Genomic DNA, 19426 nt, shown 5'->3' with positions numbered 1-19426 from the left:
TGAACATGGGGAATTTAATTGGTGTATGACAAGGTTGAAATCGCTTCTTTAGTTCAGATTGGTTCAGGTTGATCGTTTTCTAAGTTCAGTTACAAATACTATACAAGTCCACGTTAGTGCAGTACCAGACTGTGTTTTCCTAAACCAGTGAAATGCTACAGGGTGTGTGGAGAAACATCTGTCCTGGGGAAGCTGCAGGAACACAGCTGCTCCCTGTTCCACAGCACGGTGTGTGCGGATGGGGAGTAAGAATAGGGCCAGCAGTCTGACTTGGAGTCATCTGCCCCCGAGCACTCCTCCAGAGCTGGTGGCTGTCTGACAGTGGCTGGGGAGCAGGAGCAGCTGCAGAGCTTCCTTCCATCTCTAGCTAAGCAGGGATGAGGCCAGGATACTTCACTGATGTGTAACAGGCTGCCCAGAGAGGTGTGGAGTCTCTTTTCTCTGGAGGTATCTAAGAACTGTCTGGGTGCCCACCTGGATGCCTACCTACAGTAGGAGCCTGCTTTACCATTAGGGGCTGACCTAGATTATCTCTAGAGGTCTCTTCCAGCCATTACACCTAATGGACTTCATCTGATTTTTTTTTTTTTCTTTTTTCTGAGCTATAATTCCATACGAACCAAACAAAACTAAAGGGATGCTTGTTTAGCCCTTCAAACACACAAAAACAGTAGGTCGTTATTTAGTTTCATGAGTCTATTAGTGCAGACAATCTCTTAGTTGGAGTGCTAGGGTGTTGAATACACAGAATCACAGAATGGCCATGGTTGGAAGGGACCTCAAGGATCATGAATCTCCAACCCCTCATCCAGTCTGGCCTTGAACACTTTCAGGGATGAGGCATCCACAACCTCTCTGGGCAGCCTGTTCCAGTACCTCACCACTCTCTCTGTAAAGAATTTCCCTCTGTCCAACCTAAATCTCTCCTCCTTCAACTTAAAACCATTTCTCCTCATCCTGCAGTTATCTACCCTTTCAAAGAGTTGATTCCCCTCCTGTTTGTAGGCTCCCTTTAGGTATTGAAATGCTGCAATGAGGTCACCCCGCAGCCGCCTTTTCTACAGGCTGAACAAGCCCAGCTCCCTCAGCCTGTCCTCATAGGGGAGGTGCTCCAGTCCCCTGATCATCTTCGTGGCCCTCCTCTGGACCCTCTCCAACAGCTCCCTGTCTTTCTTGTATTGTGGGCTCCATACCTGGACGCAGTACTCCAGATGGGACCTCACAGGAGCAGAGTAGAGGGGAACAATCACCTCTTTGTCCCTGCTGGCCACCCCTCTTTTGATGGAGCCCAGGATACCATTTGCCTTCCGAGCTGCAAGGGCACACTGCTGGCTCATGTTAAGCTTTTCATCTATCAAAACCCCCAGGTCCTTCTCTGCTCTCAAGGACCGCTCCTTCCAGTCTGTATGGATGCCTGAGATTCCTTCAGCCCAAGTGCAAAACTGTGCTTTGCTGTGTTGAACCTCATCAGGTTCACCCAGGCCCATCTTTCCAGCCTGTCGAGGTCCCTCTGAATGGCATCCCTTCCTTCTCCCATGTCAAAATACACCTAGGTAATAAGGAAAAGCGCTACGTGTTTCACATCTCAAACTTATTTAAGCAGCTGCATGAATTTAATCTTGAGAAGGCTCGATAGAGTCAGTTTTAAAAATATAAGATTCAGGTTTTTCCCCTTTCCAGTTTTTTCCCCTCCATATTTGTCAGTTTAAGCTGGCCATGCTGACACATGTGGGAGCTGAGATATACTGTGACTAAATTTGATGCGAAGTCTTGGTGGCCTTCATAATGTAACTTATTCATGTCTCTGTAGATAGCATATGTTGCCTGTGCAATATTTTTTTATCATATCAGGACAGAGCAGCCACTGTTCCAAATTGTGTTATGTGAACCTAGCTATGCAGAAAATCTTCATTGTGCTTACTGTGGTGTGAATCAGTGGGCTTTGCTCAGCCCTGCTGGGGTAGCAGAGATTAGAATCAGTCTCGTGGTGTCTAATTTATTTCTCTTTTTTCAGACTTAATGTCATCTCTGTTCTTGCTCCATGGGGAGCAGCAGCCAGTTATCTTAGTAGGCTTGCTGGAAGAATGAACATATGTGAAACCCCTTGTTTCGGGCAGGAGTCTGCTGCTCTCAGGGATTTTCTGGGGCTTGCTGTCCTTTTGAATGCTGAGAAGATGACAGTGTGTTTAGGAAGCAGCTGATTAGCACTCCTTGTGCTTCGTTAAAAACCTCAGCATCATTCAGCTGCTGGGGGAAGTTTCCTTGCACTTGTCCATTTGTGGCCCTGACCTGTTCAGGACGCGTTGTTTTTACTGCATTCTTCAGCAGCTGGAGCGCTGCCCAGCAAATTCAGATGAGCATGGTCTGTACAGGGCTGGGGGCTGGCTCTGGTCCAGTTCTTAAATCTGAGCATCTGAATAATTTCTTTGCTTGTATTGCATTTTTGGGTGTGAACTGTGTTGCAGCCAGTGTCATTTACTCCTCCTCTTTCTCTTGACAGAAGGTTGGTGACTGTGTTCTGACCGCCGTACATGGTGACTGCAATGCTGACAGCACTGGGGGAGCTGCTCCTCCTCAGCTCTTCTGTGTGAGGTGAGCACCCATCTGGATGGGTAAAAAAAAAAAATTAACCATAGGGTATACGAGTGCCCCTCTCTTTTCCTGGGGCTTCTCTGCTGTGTTGGCACTGGGGTAACGTCATTCCATTGAGGAATGAGCCTTGTGCATCTCAGTTCTGAAGGATTCTCAAAGTTTCCCGACCTCACTTGGTTTTTGCATGAGGCTACTTGTGGTCTGTGTTGGGAGTCTGTGGGTTGCATTCTGAATCCAATGTGAAATGCTGAATTAATGTAGAAGACATTAGAAAAGCAATAAGCCTGGCAATGTTGCCTGAGTTGTTGTATTTGGTCAGCTTGATGGCCTTATTGTTTGCTGTTTGTCTGGAATGTAAGAATGAACTAAACCAGATAACAGAACATTGTATCCACTCCTGTAGTTAGTCAATATCTGATTATGTATAATTGCATGAATTTATCGTGATAGAAACTGTTTCAAAGTAATTTAAATGCATCTTGAAATGACAGTCTATTCAGAATGTACTATTTTGGGGTTTATCTTCAGTTTCTTATCAAGAACAATGCTGTGTATTATGCATTATGACAATGTTGCTTTTCAAAAGGTTAGAAACATAATGGAATTTTCTGGACTAAACTTCTAATAACCGATAATTTTAATGAAAATCACCAAGATGATGGTAGTGGAGACCAATCTTGAAGACAGGTGTTATCTCTCTGCTTCTTTCAATATAGATGTGGCATTTCTACCTGTAAAGGTAGGATAAATCAATTACAAGTAAAAATATATTAAGAATTTAAACATGATATAAATACAAAAAAGTGTTACGTAAGAAAAAATTGATGTAAATTTACACCAGAAACTTGGTCTTGCTTAATGTGGCATGTACCATGTGCCAGGTTTTTTTGGGGTGTTGGAACTATTCCCATTTGAAAGTGGGTTAATCCAAAATACCTCCTAAGTCACGCAGAACAAAATATCTACCTAAATTAGTGCCTAGCTGGTCGTCTTGTGGCTTGAGAGAGATGGTGAACATTGGATTGTTGTGGGATTTCTGTGCCTTTCTTATTCTCTCATGTTTTCGAGCTTTTGCAGTATTTGTAAGCAATTTGGATGGTTGCTGAAGCAGGCATTTAGAAGTTGGGCTCCTGCTTTGTGTGAGATCCAGAAACTCTGCCAGAAACATTATTCCTTGCTTCTGATGTTGTACTGTGATAATTGTAATGAATTGTACAATGCGAAATTGCTACAGCTGCAGGATTTGGTGCATTCCTGTCTCAGTTGCAGTGTGGCTCTTCTGTTCATCTGAAGTGGTGAAGAAAGACCTCCAGAGTATTTGGATGTTGCTCTGGAACTCAGAGATCAGGGTCACAAATGCAAGGCCCAAATTGTGGGGAAAAGCCTCAGTAATGTTCATTTTTCTCTTCCAGGCTGCTCCATTAGGTAGCGATAAGCAACGTCTCTCTTCCCTGCCTTTCCTGCTGTGTTTTGCATGTTATTTTTGTGTCTCTTGTGTTAATACATGCTGTGAAGCTAAACCAATTTCAGATCTGGAGTTTCAGTTGTCAGTGACCTTAAAACATGGGATGTGGAGTCTGTAGTGTCAGACTGTTATCAGATTCCTTGCCCTTTATTTGCAGCGGCACATTTCTTAAATTCTTCAGAACATTTAGAAACTTTTTTTTTTCCTATTTGTTAATTTTAGGACTGAAGAAGACAAGAGACTGAATTATCTGAATTATGCTTCTGCAACAGAACTGGGTTTCTCCTCGTTGGACATGGCAGAGCCTGGGGAAGTCTTTCATTTTTTTTGCTTTCTTGATGTTGCAAGCAGCTGATCTGGAAGCCAGGAGAGGTCACCAGTTTGTCTGGAAAACAGGTAGGAATGAGATTTATCTACTAGATATATCCTGAGTTTGAGAATGGATGCCCCTTCCTCCATGTTGTTTTAGGTCAGTAAGAAATGGCACGTGAGACCTTTGGAAAAGCTTTATGTACACACTGATGTTTGTGGTTTGGTGATAAGGAAAAGGCAAGTAAGAGTTGGTAAGATACAAATGCGTGAAAACTAAGCATGGCTCATTGTTTTGTAGCATGACAAAGCAACAAAGAGCGTTCAGTGAAATGGAAACACTGGCAAAGTCAGTAAATATTTAGTCAATGAAAATATTTATCAGAAACACACAACTGAGCCAGGGGCTTCAATGCCCGCAGTACTTTTGAGATTTGGCCTTTTGTGACTGAGCAAGAGAGTGGTTAAACGTGATGGGAAAAGTAATTTTCCTTTTGTTTTTGAGAGATTTTTAATGGTTATTTTTTAAGTTGAAGTTGTATATAAGCGAAGAGGTTGAATTAGCTGCATAATGAAGTGATTATTCTGGGATAGTTGGTTATTCTGGTTGGATCGAAGCAAACTTTCCTGGCCACGGATTAAATACCGGTTGAGTACAATGTGATTCTACATTTTTGAATATTTTTTTCCATTGTCTTTCTTGTAAAGTGAAGAGGAAATAACAATATAAACCATCTTCCTTTAATTCTGTATTATATACATGATTTCTGAACAAAATTTGAAAGCCTGAGTTTTCATAAGACAAGTCTTCAGTGCAGTTTTACTTCACTTCTGAAGTGTGCTGTGCCATCAGCGTTTAGAGGTGTGCCCTGTGAGTCATAAGAATTTAATTTGAGCGGATGGTTACAGCTGACAGTAAAGTGTTATTGGTGCTTCAAAGACTGAAACAGCAGTAGTTAGAAGTGCCAACAGGCGATGGCACAAATTTGCATGGGCAGTGTGCTTTGAAAGCCTGTGATGAGAGTTCATCCAATGCTGAGCTCGTGGTAAACGTTCTGGGATAGAAGAAAGCTGTGTTGGCTCTCATGGTCCCACAGGGAAGCAGAAATATTGGAGATTTTCAGAGGAAATTTATAAGGCTTAAATCCTATCGGTATTTGGCTGTACTGTCATTGTGAATGGTTAGAGGTAGAAAACTTCATGTGTAATGTCTTCAGAATGAAAATAAATGCTTATGCACGCCTAGGATGGTGGTTTTGTACTCTTTCCTCCCCAGATAGAGTTAATCATAAAGATCTGTTTTTTTTTTTAAAAAAGTTTGCAAGGAAGTGTTTTGGGAAGATCAGAGAGTAACTAATGGATCAGATCCAGAGTCAGAGAGGTTAACAAAGCCTGCTACGGCAGGGTATCACTGAAAAAAAGAACCCTGGGATTTAGGCAATCAAGTTCTTAGCCTAGTGAGATTTGTGGTGCATATAATAGGAAAAAAAAAACACTCTAGTTTGACGGCTTATGTCCCCAATATTTTAAAAATGAAGTAAAATAAAAGCACAGCAAACCTATAACTGAGTAATTTTAATGTCAGAATTGAGCAGATTCTTTCTGATAGCAAGCAAACCTGCAGCTGCTGTCTCTTTTTAATGAAAGGTTCTAATGAGCAATCCCTAAGGGGAAAGGAGATGAACTATTTTGTTTTAAAATCTTGAGTTGTCTTGCGAGCATGGCAAGTTATTCTACAAGTTGTAGAGATCAGGTTACTGAAAGCTTTCACCCCTGGAATATGTATTTCTGTGTGCTATATTAAAGAAGAAAAGTAAAGGAAAAGGTGTTGTATTAGTGCTGAAGTTTCTAGATCAGTCTTTTTTAACCAAAATCCTTGGCTGCATTTAATGAAGACTCGTACATTTTCATGCTGGGATTGATGGTCTTGGTATAGGCGAAGGCAATTGCACTGAAATCGTTGCACGTACAAAAAGCAAAACCAAAAGCTCAGGGTCAGTATATTTTCAAGTTTCAGAAGTTGGTAATGTGCATTTTCTTTCTTTGTGACCTGTCTTGAAACCGTTTATTTTCAGCTCTTGGTTTCTAGAGATGATATAATATATCTAAGTATCTCTACGCTGTGTTTTTTCATTTCAAGACATTTCTTGTCAGATTCTGATTTTGTGACTTTCAGCCTAACCATGAAAACAATGATTATACCAATTAAATTACTCAACTACCTTAAATAGTGAATAATTTTCTGACGCTTGTTAACTAACAAAGCAGTTTTAGTGATATAATCTTGAGAAAATTTAATTGGATTTAAATCCTTGTAAATTAATATTGTTTAATGGGATACTAAATTAGCAATTAGCATATTTCACGTTGTTAGTTTTATTCAACTCTTGGTCCTAAAAAGTCTGGAATCGATGTCATGTAAACGGGTTTGTCCTAATGGAGACCTCTGAAGCTCTTAAAACTTTGGATGGAATATAGACATACATGTGAATTTCAAAATGCTGTTTCCAGAGATGCCTGCAGCACATGTGTTGGCAGCTTGCAGACTCTCTATCGCTACCAGTGTCTTCAGTTCCTCCATAAACTTACACATCAGTTACAGTGTATGTGTTGCTTCTCCTGAAATATTAATAGAAATACTTTTGTAGGATGATAGTGTTTAGGTTTTTAGGGAAAAAACTTCTCTAAGGTAAAAACAGAAATAATATTCTGTGTGCTATGGAAGGAGGAAAAGGACTGTTAGAAACCAGAAATGTCCCAGTGTCTTCCCCATGAATAATTATCTCTGTAGAATGAATCCCAATGGGGATTTAGCCCAGCAGGGACATGCTCCCTGTTATGAATGGGAGAGCACTGAAAGTGAGACATCAGACTGGGAAATGAGTTTGTACTGATCATAGCAGTGAGATTTCACCTGAGGAAGAAACCATTAATCTTTTGGTGTCTGTGGGCTTCTGGGAGATAGGTGTGGGGAGCTGCATGCTGTATTGCCCCAGGTGAACACAAAAGACTTTGTTCAGTTGAGAGTTATTGCCTATATCTGAAAGTGCTTCTAAAAATAGGGCTAGCAAATGGGTTTTGATCATTAGACTTTCTTCTGAAGCAATCCTTAATGGGAAAGATATGAAATGAACTTTTCAGAGAACCGTCTTCTAATGTGGAGGAACCTTTGAACTCGGTGGAGGTGGGTGAGCCACTTAGGGCTGAGATGAAAAGGATCTTTTGTTCTCTGTTCTCAGATAATGCTGCCATAAAATACCCTTTCTCAAGATCTTAATTTTAAGAATGCCACGTGCTGGTTTGGAAGTGCCTTTGACCTTGCATGTTAAAAGACAAACTTTTACCTACATGCACAAAATGTTAAAGAAAGTCTCCATCTTCGAAGAGATTAGAAGATAGCACTGCAATAAATGGCATTTTTTTTTTTTCCAGTGGAAGAATTGGAAATTTAGCCTGTTTAACCAAATAATGAAAGATTCTAAAGTTCTTGGCTATCTTCAGTTTAAGACAGCAGCAATCCTCCTTGGTTATAGATTACAATTCTGTTATCCCAACAGCAGGTTCAATTCTAAAACTAGTCAGCTTGTTGCCATAAATCGGGTAATTGAAAAATTGCCCTGCAATTATGTGCTTTATTAATTTTACATTTAACTTTATTCATGATCAGTTTATACCTTTGTACTTGAGACAAATTATAATTCAAGTAACCCTTCTTGTGGTATTTGCTCCTAATGTATTTGCAAATTAAAGATACCAAGCCATTGTGGACTCCTGCTGTTAGTCATGTCCTCTTTGAGCTGGTTTGTCAAACTAATCTTTTCTAAATGTTTTGCTTAGAAATATATCAAATCTCAGGTGAGACTTCACCCATTGACATACTGCAATTCTAATTAGAAGTGCAAAATGTTCTAAAGTTGATGATAGTTGAAACCTTGTAAATAAAGTTGTTTTGCAAAATTTTGCTTAAAGCAAAATGTAATATTCTGGCTGATCTCTGTCACTGATATTTCAGAGGCTTTAAGGATGGCCTCAAAACTCATGGTGTATTTCCTTAAAAAGAAATGCAGTATTTTCATATTGCTAAATATTTAGATTTATGTCCTCATTATTCTTTTTCTTATTTGTATTTTTACTTCTCTTCCAGGCACATCTAAGTTTCATTGCATAATGTTCTGCTATGTCCCCTCACTCTTATTTCAGTGGTGTTCTCACCTGGCATTTCCTCAGCAGCTGAATCATCTAGTCTTGGGGCTATGGAGATGCATCTCATTGCCTTCCTCTGTAAACTTTGCAATGATGGTATAAATATTTATGTGGATGACACATTTCAGAACTGTTGCAGACCTTGTGTCTTCAGGCAGTAAATACTGGTGTGTTTGCCAGAGAACTGGACAGAGTCCATGAGAAGAGCTGGATCTCTCCTGCAAATGATCTCCCACGCTAGAAGCCCATCTGTAGGGAGTCAGTCACCAGCAAAGTGTTCCTGGTGGCACTGCTTAGCAGAAGAGTCTCTCACTTCTGTAATTCTAGAAAAATGCACATTGCAAGCAATATGGGATGTGTGAAGTGTCAGTCAAATTAAGAAGTTGGGGTAGGGAGGAATTAAACTGAAACCGAAACATCTGTTAATTTTAACACTTCATGCTGTTGGAGAAAAATCTGCAATGTGATAGCTGCTCCGTGAGATGAGCGCTGTGCAGCGACCCAGATGGACGACTGTGCTTGCTGGGTTCAAATGTAAGCTTTTACTGCATGTCTGGTAGATTTCTGATTGTCAGGCTTGCCATACAGAGGTCACTCAAAGTAACGTCTCCTTTATTTGCATGGAAGCCACAGCAGATGCAAAGAGCACAGCAGCATTGTCTTTCAGCATAGTTAGCACCATTAGCTCTGCATTTTCACCAGTGATGAACAGGAGCCTGCATGTCATGCCTGTAAAAATCTGCACCAATAGAAGTGACCCACTGTTTTACAGCTGCTGTGATGGTATCCTTACTGGGAAAATGTTGTCCATGCTGTCCATCCTTCATTGACCTGAACAGATGGAAGTGGTAGGATAGTCCAGCCAAGACTGGCAGCGTGCTCCATGGTCTTCAAACTGGCTTGGGGCCTGGTGTTATCTTGTTGTAAGAGAAAGGTTGTCTTCTTTGCTGTCCTGATTCCATATGTTCAAGCCCTCAGCTTAGTCAGCATCGTGACGTAGCAGTCAGAGTTCCTGGTCTGGAGTTCAGGAAATCCAGTAGAATCACCCCTTTCTTACACCAAGACAGTGCACATCACTTCATCTGCTGGGAGCTGTGTCTAAAACTTTTATTCTGTGGGGAATTCATATATCACCACTCTGTGGACTTCTGTTCAGTGTCCAGCTTATAGTGCTACACCATGTCTTGTCACTGGTAATGATGTGATCCAGGAAACTGTTGCTTTCAGCCCTACATTGGTTCAGTAGGTCCTGACAAGCTTGTGTACAGTGTTCTTTCTGTTCCTGTGTGACCTACCTGGTGCAAACACTGCGGTATTCCAGTGTTGCCACCGTTGTTTTGAATGCATTGAAGCTGATATTCAGCTCTGTATGTGGTTCCCTGGTCATAATCCAATGATTTGTGCAGATGAGCTGATGGAGGCACTCTTCATGGTGTGATGTGACAGCTGTGCATGGCCCTTTGGAACATGAGTAGTCTTCCATCCTCTGATGCCACTGCAATATGTCACCCACCCCTCACAGTGCTCACATCCTCTGTTAGGTCTCCATCAATGTTCAGCAAGTGTCAATGAATGTCAATGGGTGCCAATTTTTCTGCATGGAAGAATTCAGTGATGCACCTTTGGTCTACACACATTTCTATGTCAGATGCCATTCTGTCCTTGCCCCCCGCTGCCATCTGTCACACGGCAACAGAATGTCACAGAATATTGGTGGGAAGGTTCAGCCTCTACTGCCATGGCTCCATCATCTGTCTCTGATGTTGTGGGATAACATTATAAAACAGAAGGCATTACTTTTGGAGCAGCCCTCATACTAAAGTAGTTTTTTTAATGCGAAAACTACATGCTTTAACAAATGTCTTTGTCTAACCAAAATCAAACGTGCAGTAGGTGGTGGTTTAAACTAGATTACACAGGAGATTCTCACTAATCTTTTAATGTCCCTCTTCCCTTCCTGAGAATAATAGTTTTTGAGAATAAGGTGCTTTTTTCCTGTTTTTTGTTGGTATTGGGAAAAGTATAAGTTAGGCATCTTATCCCTTTCTTTCCTCGGTAGTTACTATGGGAACAGAGCTGTGGGTCACAGGGGAAAATCTGCAAAAGTGGTTCCTTTTAAATTGTTCATTTAGAAGCAAAAGGATAGCTTATTATTGGAATTGTAGTATTTTTCATTCAACTTTGTTGGATTGTATTGTTGTACGTATTTCACTCACAAAAGAAGCACAGTGAGTGGCAAGAAAAACAGATGGAGATGTTTTTGTACTTTTTCCTTGGGGTTAATATTTTTTTAATTGAATGCAGCTGTTGGAAAAAGATTTCTGTTATTACATATAGGTGGAACATTAAAAATGGATGCTCACATTTTCAGCCTGTTTCAATGGAGTACTAAGCTTAGTTATTCTGTTGCCAGGGTTCAGAACCCTGTGGTGTGCTCATCTTTTTTTTCTTCTTTTTTTTTTTTTTAAAGATTTAAGTATCTGTAAGTTGCAATAAGAGTTTTACTTATCCACTTAACTGGGCTAATTCAGCATATAGTGAATGAACATAACTAAAGCTGTATTAGGAAACCCTAAGGTCTCTGCTTGCAGCTCCCTAAGCAGGTGATACAGCTGGCTATTTCTAGGGGCACAAGTTCTGGGTAATCTGCCCATTCATACCTGTATTTCCCTTGACTTTTTTTGCCTGGTACTTAGGGGAATAGTCCTGCAATCATCAACGTTATCATTTAATTTCTCTTCATAAAGAATGTGGGAAGTGTAATTCAGGAACATTAAGTGGGAAAGTTAGCAGTGAGAAATGTTTCGTTGTTGACACAGCATTCACATGGCTTATTCAAATCACCCTCAGCTGGTTGATAGTTATGTTGAAGTGCTTGCTTAATGGAATCTCCAGTATATTGGTTTTAACTGGCTCAGAAAATTCCTGTTGGGGTCATTTGGAGCAGGGTGAGTCCAGAGGCAGAGTCTGGTCCTTCCTATGCTGCCTGATATCCTCTACTCTGTAAGCTTGCATGCTTCCTTCTTTTAGAGACCTTTTGGACTCTGTTGTTAACTGCATCTGTGTCACTTCTGAGAAGAACAGTGATTTAGGGTTATGCAGCTAAATGTGGGAAAAATATGTGAAAACCTCATTATAGCAGTTGTAAATATATTGGTTCTGTGTGCTGGAGGATACGTAGTGGACGGTTGCAGATGTTGGTGTGTGGTGTGTCCTGGCAGGCTAGCCGTGAAAAATTGCTTTTCAAATTAGAACTTAAAAACTTTCCTGCTCTGCACACCAAAACCCTGCTCCCCGTGCGATTAGTGGTTTCATTTCTTTCTCAGCAGTTGGGTAATGATTATGGCTCCAGATGCTGCAGGAGTGATAAAGAGATTGATTAATTTCACTTGAAAGGGCATATGTTCAAAGAGGAGTGGGCGAACGCCTCCAACGCCGGACCTGCATCGCTGCTGCTTGCACGGCATGGTAGCCAGCTGCTCCTGAGGAAAGGACCAGCCAAACCACATTATTTATCTAGCCAGTGTATTTGCTGCTTGCTTTTGCCCACTTGCTGATTGACATTTATTTTCTTGCTGCGTTCCGCGATATCCTGCATTCAGTGCTTTTTGTGTCTCTCTATGAAGCACTGCTGTGGAAGTTCCAGCGTAAGGCTTTGGGAAGGGGCTGGGGTCAGCACAGTGTGAGCAGCAGCCAACACGTGCAGTGTGGTGCTTATCCCCTGGGCGGAACCAAGGGGTAACAAAACGAGTCAGATTCCCTGGCAGAATCAACAGCAAGTTTAACAGTCTTCCTGTATGTTATTTGCATAATGTTTGTATTATATACTACAATATCGTTAGTAGTCCACAGCTTATGACTTACTGAAAAATGCTGACTTCTGAAGTATTAAGTGTTCAACATTCTTAAAGCAATAATAAAAAAAAAAATTCAGCTTGTGTAGATACTTCAGTAAGTCTTCATTGCGTCTTTGTTGACCTATGGAACAGGTCAGTACAAGTATAAAGTATAGCTGATGCTGCTGGCCACGTGATTAAATACAGGGCTATGGCAGATCTGATTTTTATTGCTCTATCACTTGAACTTTTTCGCTGATTTGTCATCTTTGGGGTTTATTCCATCACCCCTGAGACCCAAAGACCTTCAAATATCAATAGTTTAAAAATATCCTCCAATGTGCGAAACATGTTTTGCTGTTCCGTGGTGTGACATTTATAACCATAAACTTCACAGGTTTGAAGCTGCAGAAGACAAAAATAAACTGTACATCTTTAAGAGCTTTTGACCCATTAGTTAAACTGCTTTGTATCACCCAGCTGCTTTTAAGCAAAACAAGCACTTATTTCTAGCTATTGAAAATCTCACCAAGGTTTGCAGTGGAGACACTAGGTAGAGAAGCAATATTTTTGTATCTTTATTAGACTCTAATGTATGTATTAGCTGCATGCAGCTGCTTAATGAAGTACAGAATCTGAGTCACATCACAGACAAGGAGTAAGAGGAGGCTGTAGTGATAAAGCACTGGGAACTTTTCAGAAGTTCCTTTATTAATCATGCACATAAAGTAGTGCTCATGTGAAGTTTTTAATACCATTCCTGTAATATTTTTGCTCATACTAATAAACAAACAATGAATTCAAACTGAAGTAAAAGCGAGTGATGTGAAAACATTTGTAGCTCTGCGTTAAAAAAAAGAATCTGTACATAAGCTTTCAATGTTTTCAGTTCAGCCAATCCGGTACTAAAAGCTAAGCATATCCTTGTACGCTTGGCACTGAAATGAGAGCGATAGGGCATGTGTTAAGTATGCTGCTTATGTGCTAGTGCATACGTGTGTGTATGTTTATACATCATTTCTTCTGTCTGTGTGAAAATCTGTTGCCATATAGGCAAGGACACCCTTGTAGTTGCAGAAACAGAAACTTAGCTGCAGTGTTTTGAAAAGACTGATGGAGAGTGAAATGAAAGAGAGGGAAGTTGACGTAAACGATGACAGCAATGTTACTGTGCCCTCAGGGCCTTGCAAAGTACCTTACTTAAAACCAATTTTTGCTTTGTAGATAAGTGAGCATGTCGTGGTTAAGTCAATATAAGCGTGCAGTTGGTGATAAAGGTTGGTATTACACACCTTCTGTGGTATTTTTCATACTTAGGCTTTAAAGGTAATGTCGTATATACGTTCATAATGCTGTAAGCTGTTTCATGCTTTTTGTTACGAGCTTTCCAGCGTGTTACTTGGTTTAGTAATGGCAGTTCGGGCTGTCCACAGATTTCACTCTTTTCTTGGGGATGGATGGCTAATTGATTGCTGACCTTTGCCGGGTTCCTCTTTGAAAAGCAGAGTGTGTGGGTGAGTGACACCAGGGGATAACAGATCAGAGAGGCTAAAAGCAGGTGAAAAAATGTAGTTCTGTAACTTTCATTTAGATATTGAAGACTGTTTGAGAATAGAAGCAAAACTGAAAAAATAACAAGGAAATTCCTTCTTTGCCTTCAGATATTTTAAAATTTTTATGAACTTTTTTTTTTAAAGTAGTTACTCTTTTTCACTGTAATTTACTTGTCCTTGATTGATTTTTTTTTTTTTTTTTTTTTCCTTTTAAATAGATAAGCCAGCTTCCAGAGTCCTCAGAATGATTTAATTATCATTGCACACAGGGCCCCAAATCAGATTTAAGGCATTTTGATACAAGTTTATGGAATAAAGTGGTGAGCAGGTGCAGACGATGTGAAGTCGCTGGTACTCAAATCTACTACATTATTCTGCAGGCAGGAGATTCCTCATAGACCTTAACTGAAAGGTCAGGAGCTAACCTTAGGATATGCTGTTTAATTTGATATCTTTGGGATAAATATTTCAGAATGATGTGTTTGTGTGTCTTAGTGCATCAGGAACTGATGAAACTGTGAACTTGCAGCGTTCTGAATATATTTCCAGATAAAGCTATGCAGCACTCAATAAAGCAATTACATGAAAAGCATTGCAGTCAACTTCAGTTCCAATATTAGTAGTAATAATCAATCGTCTTCAATTCCAGACATGGTCTAATTGCTTTTTGTTGTTGCTTTGGAAGGTTACATTACTCAGTTATCCTGGAACTAGGCAATCTTTACATGTTTGCATCACGTAGAATTTTATAACTGTTCTTGTAGTCTCAGTATATCAGCTTTGGCTATTTTGTGATAGTTTAAAAAATGTCCCCTAGCCTTTCTCACACTTCAGCACATGAGCTTTTCCTCCTCGGACCGATCCCTGTGACCAGGGAAGGTTTCTCTCCTCTTGGTCTCAGCCACGTGTGCTGATGTCTAGTAAATACCATTGCCAGTGGATGTTAATTGATACGAGTTACTTAACGGTACCTAATTCATTCCTTAACATACTTAAGAAATGGGTAAGGACCCATTCAGATAATGAGTCAGAGTCATCATTACATTAATAAGTGACTTCAACAAAAACACAAGAGAAAACTGGAAAGGGAAAATTACCATCAAGCTTTCTTCCTACTTCACCTCTCAAGGAGAAGGAGGACCCTGAGTGAGTGGTTGATGAAATGAAAGACTTAATTCAAATTTTTCTTGTGAAAGGGTAAATTTTATAGGGACTTTTTTTTCCCCCCAGGCAAAAGCCTAGATACTTTAGGTAAGATCCTTGTTTGTATGTCTTCTGGGACCAATTTTAACCAACCCTTCCCAAATATGGATGGTGCCACTTCCCAAATATGGATGGTGCCATTGAGGTAGTGTTAATCACAATATGGAATGCAGGCTTTTACTTTAAACTGCATCTCCTTTTCTCAGATACAAAGATAGTTTTTGCTTTACTGATAGTTGAATTTCCATGTCCTGTGTGCTCCCCGTTGGTCCATAAATTCCTTCACTGCCTAGCAAAATTAGTGTATTTCCCATGAATGGCAATTAAAAGGTCCATAACGTTTAGTGTTATCCCATGTAAGCAGAGATGGAAACGACTGGGAGATTATGATGAGGTGTAAGTTAGGAGTGTAACTATAAAATAACGTGTTATTGCTTAAGAATAAGTTAATGGAGATTTATTTCTTTTTGTCTTTGGTATTAGTACAGCTAAAGCTGTCCCTTTGGTGCTGATGGACTGTTTTTAATTCTGGCCTGGCTTAATGGGCCCATAATGTATTTGATGTCATATGCGTGTTTGCTATGGTCTGCTTGCTTAGGGCAGTGATTAACAGGTGGAAAGCCAGGGTATCTGAATGAATTTTTACTGTGATAGTGTTTTGTGTTTTTACTCTTTTATCAACATAAGCATATTGTATCTGACATCTGTTGTCCTGAAGCCCTGACAGCTGCACTGAGGTGACATGGTGTTACGTGGGACTGGTGACTGTTCATGTCATGAATAGACCTGCTTTTTTTTTTTTCTTAAACAATATTGGTAAATGCTGGATGTAAAATTGCACGACTTTCTCATGAAACCCTTTTAGTTTCTATCTGGAGACCCTATTGATAATTTTTTCCTTAAGCATACATGCATATTAAATGTGAGAACCAGCAGCTAAAAGAAATTGCTCTAAGGCAATGATTCACATGGATGAAAAATCAATAGGGGTTTCATTAAGAAAGGAAGGAAAGTTTAGACAGGCTCTTTTCTTTTCTATGGAAAGTAGAGGGAAAATGCATTGATGATTTTATTCAGCTTTATTCTTAGAAAGAGGAGTTGTAATGTTGATGCTGGTATTTTGAAGCATGAATGTGGCTGGGTGAAAGTATCTGGTGTCTGTGATCTATCCTACATCCCTGCTGTAGTTTTCCAAATTCTTCTCCTTTGTTTTCCTTTTCGTTTGCGTGAGCAGCACCTGCTGTAAGTGGAATTATCTCTGGAGAAGCTGCCTCAGTTGATAAGAATCCCAGTTTTCTCAGCTGCTGCCCATAAGATTTCTGCCCCAGACCCTTCTCAGCTTTGTTGCCCTTCTTTTGCTGTGCTCCAGGGTCTCAATGTCAACCCAAGGAGCTGCCTCTTGCCATGCTCTGCAGGTCTGTGACTGTACTGCTCATGCTACTGGGTGTGCACTAAGTTTTTCACTTTCTCTAATGAAAAGCTTCTCCTGCTGAAACTGATCTTCAGCATTTCCTGCTGAAATGGCCAGAAGGAGCCCATGAGAACCGAGATCCTTGATGTAGCAACGAGCTGCAGCCAGGAGGGTCTGTGTCTGCCCCAGGGAAGCGATGCACTCCCCACTGTGTGAGTAGATTTTGATAGCTGATGTGCTTAAGAACAGAAATATATATTTTTAAGGGTTTTCTGCTGAATCATCCCTCTGAGAGGTGATGAATCCTGCTGCACATTTACAAGAGGAGTGCTGTATCCCTGCGAGGGTGACAGGGCAACACGAGCCCATGTGGGTGGCACACAGGGCTGTTTGCATGCAGCCATTGCATGGGCACTGGTTTCTCTGTGGGCAAAAACTCCTGTCTGCTCAGGAGAATGTGCTCGTGGCAGCTTCTGTAGCATTTCCTGCCATAACTCTCAATTTGTTTTTAGCTCTGCTATTAAAACTTGGTGATGACACATGTCAGTAGTTTTGTGGTGGCATTCAGCAGTTATGCGTCTGTTTGTTTTCATTAAATACCATTTTTTTTTTTTTTTAAAGTTCTGGTGGCTGCCCAGTTAGAATGAAAAACCAGGCAGAAGTGCTCTCAGCCAAGAGCAGATTTATTTCTCCAAGCTTGTTTAAAAACCAGGAATGCTGGCAGGGTCGAGCAGTAAATACGGGCTGTACATCTTGTTCAGTGGGCTTTATCTGGATGCCTTGCATGAACCAAATGAGTGAGTAAGTGAAAGGCATGTTGTGGGGCCCTGACAGCACCATGATGGATTGAATCAGAGCAGCGTGGCTGCTGCCACCCCTCGCCATCTGCCCTGCTCTCTGCTGCACATCCCAGCTCAGCGATGCTCTGTCCATGGATCAGTTTTTAGAAAGGTTTGTAGTCTGGAATATGGAAGTAAGCTGAGCTGGGGCTGATTAATGCACTTCTCCCAGACTCTTTTGGGGGAGCTGATCAGTGCTGATGTTGCTCTGAGCCCAGAGTCTCTTCTCAATGTGTTGGGCTCCTGTTCACCTCTCTACTCCTGCAGAAATGTTGTTACGGGTCGGTAAATATTTGACCTTATTTTAAGAGCACTACTATTTCTTCCTCAAACATTTGACAGTATACACAGCGCTGGGCTGTGTTGTCATTTGCAGAGGGTGTGCTGTCATTCGGGAAGTCTGTTGCTTGCTTTTAGAGCAAAAGCTGATTATCTGAAGCCTGCGTGTTGCACCATTGACGTGCACTGTGTTGTGCTGAATGCTGTGAACAGCAGCAAACAGCTGTTCAGGGCTGGAAGCCCCTGCAGCCGAGGACTGCGACCCACTGGGCGACCTGCTCACCTTCCCCGCTTCTCTGAGCAGTGCTAAGTGAACAGATTGGAGCAGATCTTGTTTCAGCATCATCTGTTTCCACAGCTGAAGCGCCCATCTCAGCAGCTCTTGTGCATTATTTAAGGTGTGGAAACTGTGTAACTGGAATGTCTGGGAAGGGTGAGGGCTCTGTCTGCTTTGCCAACCTGGAGGACTGCTTGTCTCACCCTGATGATAGCTGTGGTGCTGGATGATGCCCTAAGAGCTAAAAGGATATGCCCTAAACTGTAGCTTCAAGGTAACATTGCATCTGGGTGCTTGCAGTCGGCTCTGCTTGGCACCAGGGTGAGCATCCTTTGGCACAGCTAAGCCTGCACGCAGCATCGGGAGGCAATGTGCCTCACTGGGGAGAAGGCAAATAAAAATTAGCTAGAAAAATTTAGTAGGAAAACTCCTGTTCTGAGTTTCAGGGTCACCAACCCCATTCCCTCCAAGGGCAGAAGTGAAGCTTCTGAAGAGCTCTCTGAAATAATTATTCTTGCCCATTTGCTTTGTGGCATTAAAATTAAGTATTGAGACTCTTTTTCCTCCTTCAAACTAATAGAAACATATATTCTCTATATAAGGTACTCTATGTACATAAAAGAAACACTGAGAAATAGACTTTCTTAAAATTCGCATGGCTTTGGCTATAGGCTTATGAAGTCACTCCAAGTATCACAGCTGCTTACAATAAAACTGTGGCAGTGATGATGAAGTTTAGACTTCACAGATGAAAATGACAAACTAGGAGTGTTTGCTGTCGTGTGCTCCTGGGTGTGGATCCAGCAAAGCTGGGGCAGTTTTGGTGCAGTTTTGGTGCAAAGCTGGTGCAAGCACTTATGGAGGCAGCAGTGCATGTGAGACAGAGGGTGCAGCTCCAGATGCAGTGCTTTGGGGAGGGGGTTATTCTCAGCCTCCACTGCCAGGCTTTGTGCCTGGATCAGGGACTTATCCTGGAAAGAAGGAAGGAATTAAGAGGAGGCAGCTGAATCTCCTCTTATGCTTTTTTTTTTTTTTTGACTTCATGGGATTTTTCCTTCTGTGTCATGGCTGTGGTTTCTTGAGCTGAAAACTGGAAATATAATGTAAAAGCTCATAAATTTAACATAAGGTGGAAAGGCCGTAGAATGAATAAATACATTTACCTTCCAGGGAATATCTTGTTAACTTCTCTCTGTCCAGATCAGGCTCTGCTGTCTCAGGCATGCAAGCTTCTTCAGGAAGCTCTTTTTCAGGAGAGATTTCTCCCATTTGGCTGTCCTGGCCCCTTGGAAGGGCACTGTTGAGTAATGGTGATAGGTGGTACCTGGGTTTCCCTGCATTTAATGATACAGAAACATCAGGATTTTAAAGAGCTGCACTTTTTCTCTCCTCTGTAACGCCAACCCCAGCTCTGCTTCCTGTCTGCTCTTTCCTGGATCTTCCTATTGTCCTTCTGAAG

General features: G+C 41.2%; 1 protein-coding gene across 15 annotated transcripts in view; it reads left to right on the top strand.

The window, feature by feature from the left end:
* The window catches only part of THSD7B (thrombospondin type 1 domain containing 7B), a 291273-nt gene that overhangs the window by 46740 nt on the left and 225107 nt on the right, over positions 1-19426 (top strand). For 13 of the 15 annotated variants that reach the window (XM_090143541.1, XM_090143539.1, XM_090143548.1 and 10 more), the window contains 2 exons: positions 2501-2592; positions 4280-4453. In XM_090143541.1, the coding sequence (XP_089999667.1) occupies positions 4315-4453 (139 nt within the window). In that variant the 5' untranslated portion in view covers positions 2501-2592; positions 4280-4314. Of the gene's footprint in view, positions 1-2249; positions 2363-2500; positions 2593-4279; positions 4454-19426 lie in introns of those variants that run through there. The other 2 variants (XM_090143551.1, XM_090143546.1) reach the window with 2 other exon arrangements.

Source organism: Phasianus colchicus, chromosome 7 (assembly GCF_987193195.1).
Source record: "Phasianus colchicus chromosome 7, bPhaCol1.hap1.1, whole genome shotgun sequence".
NCBI classification, from domain to species: Eukaryota; Metazoa; Chordata; class Aves; order Galliformes; family Phasianidae; genus Phasianus; species Phasianus colchicus.
This window is presented reverse-complemented; position numbering and strand designations above follow the sequence as displayed.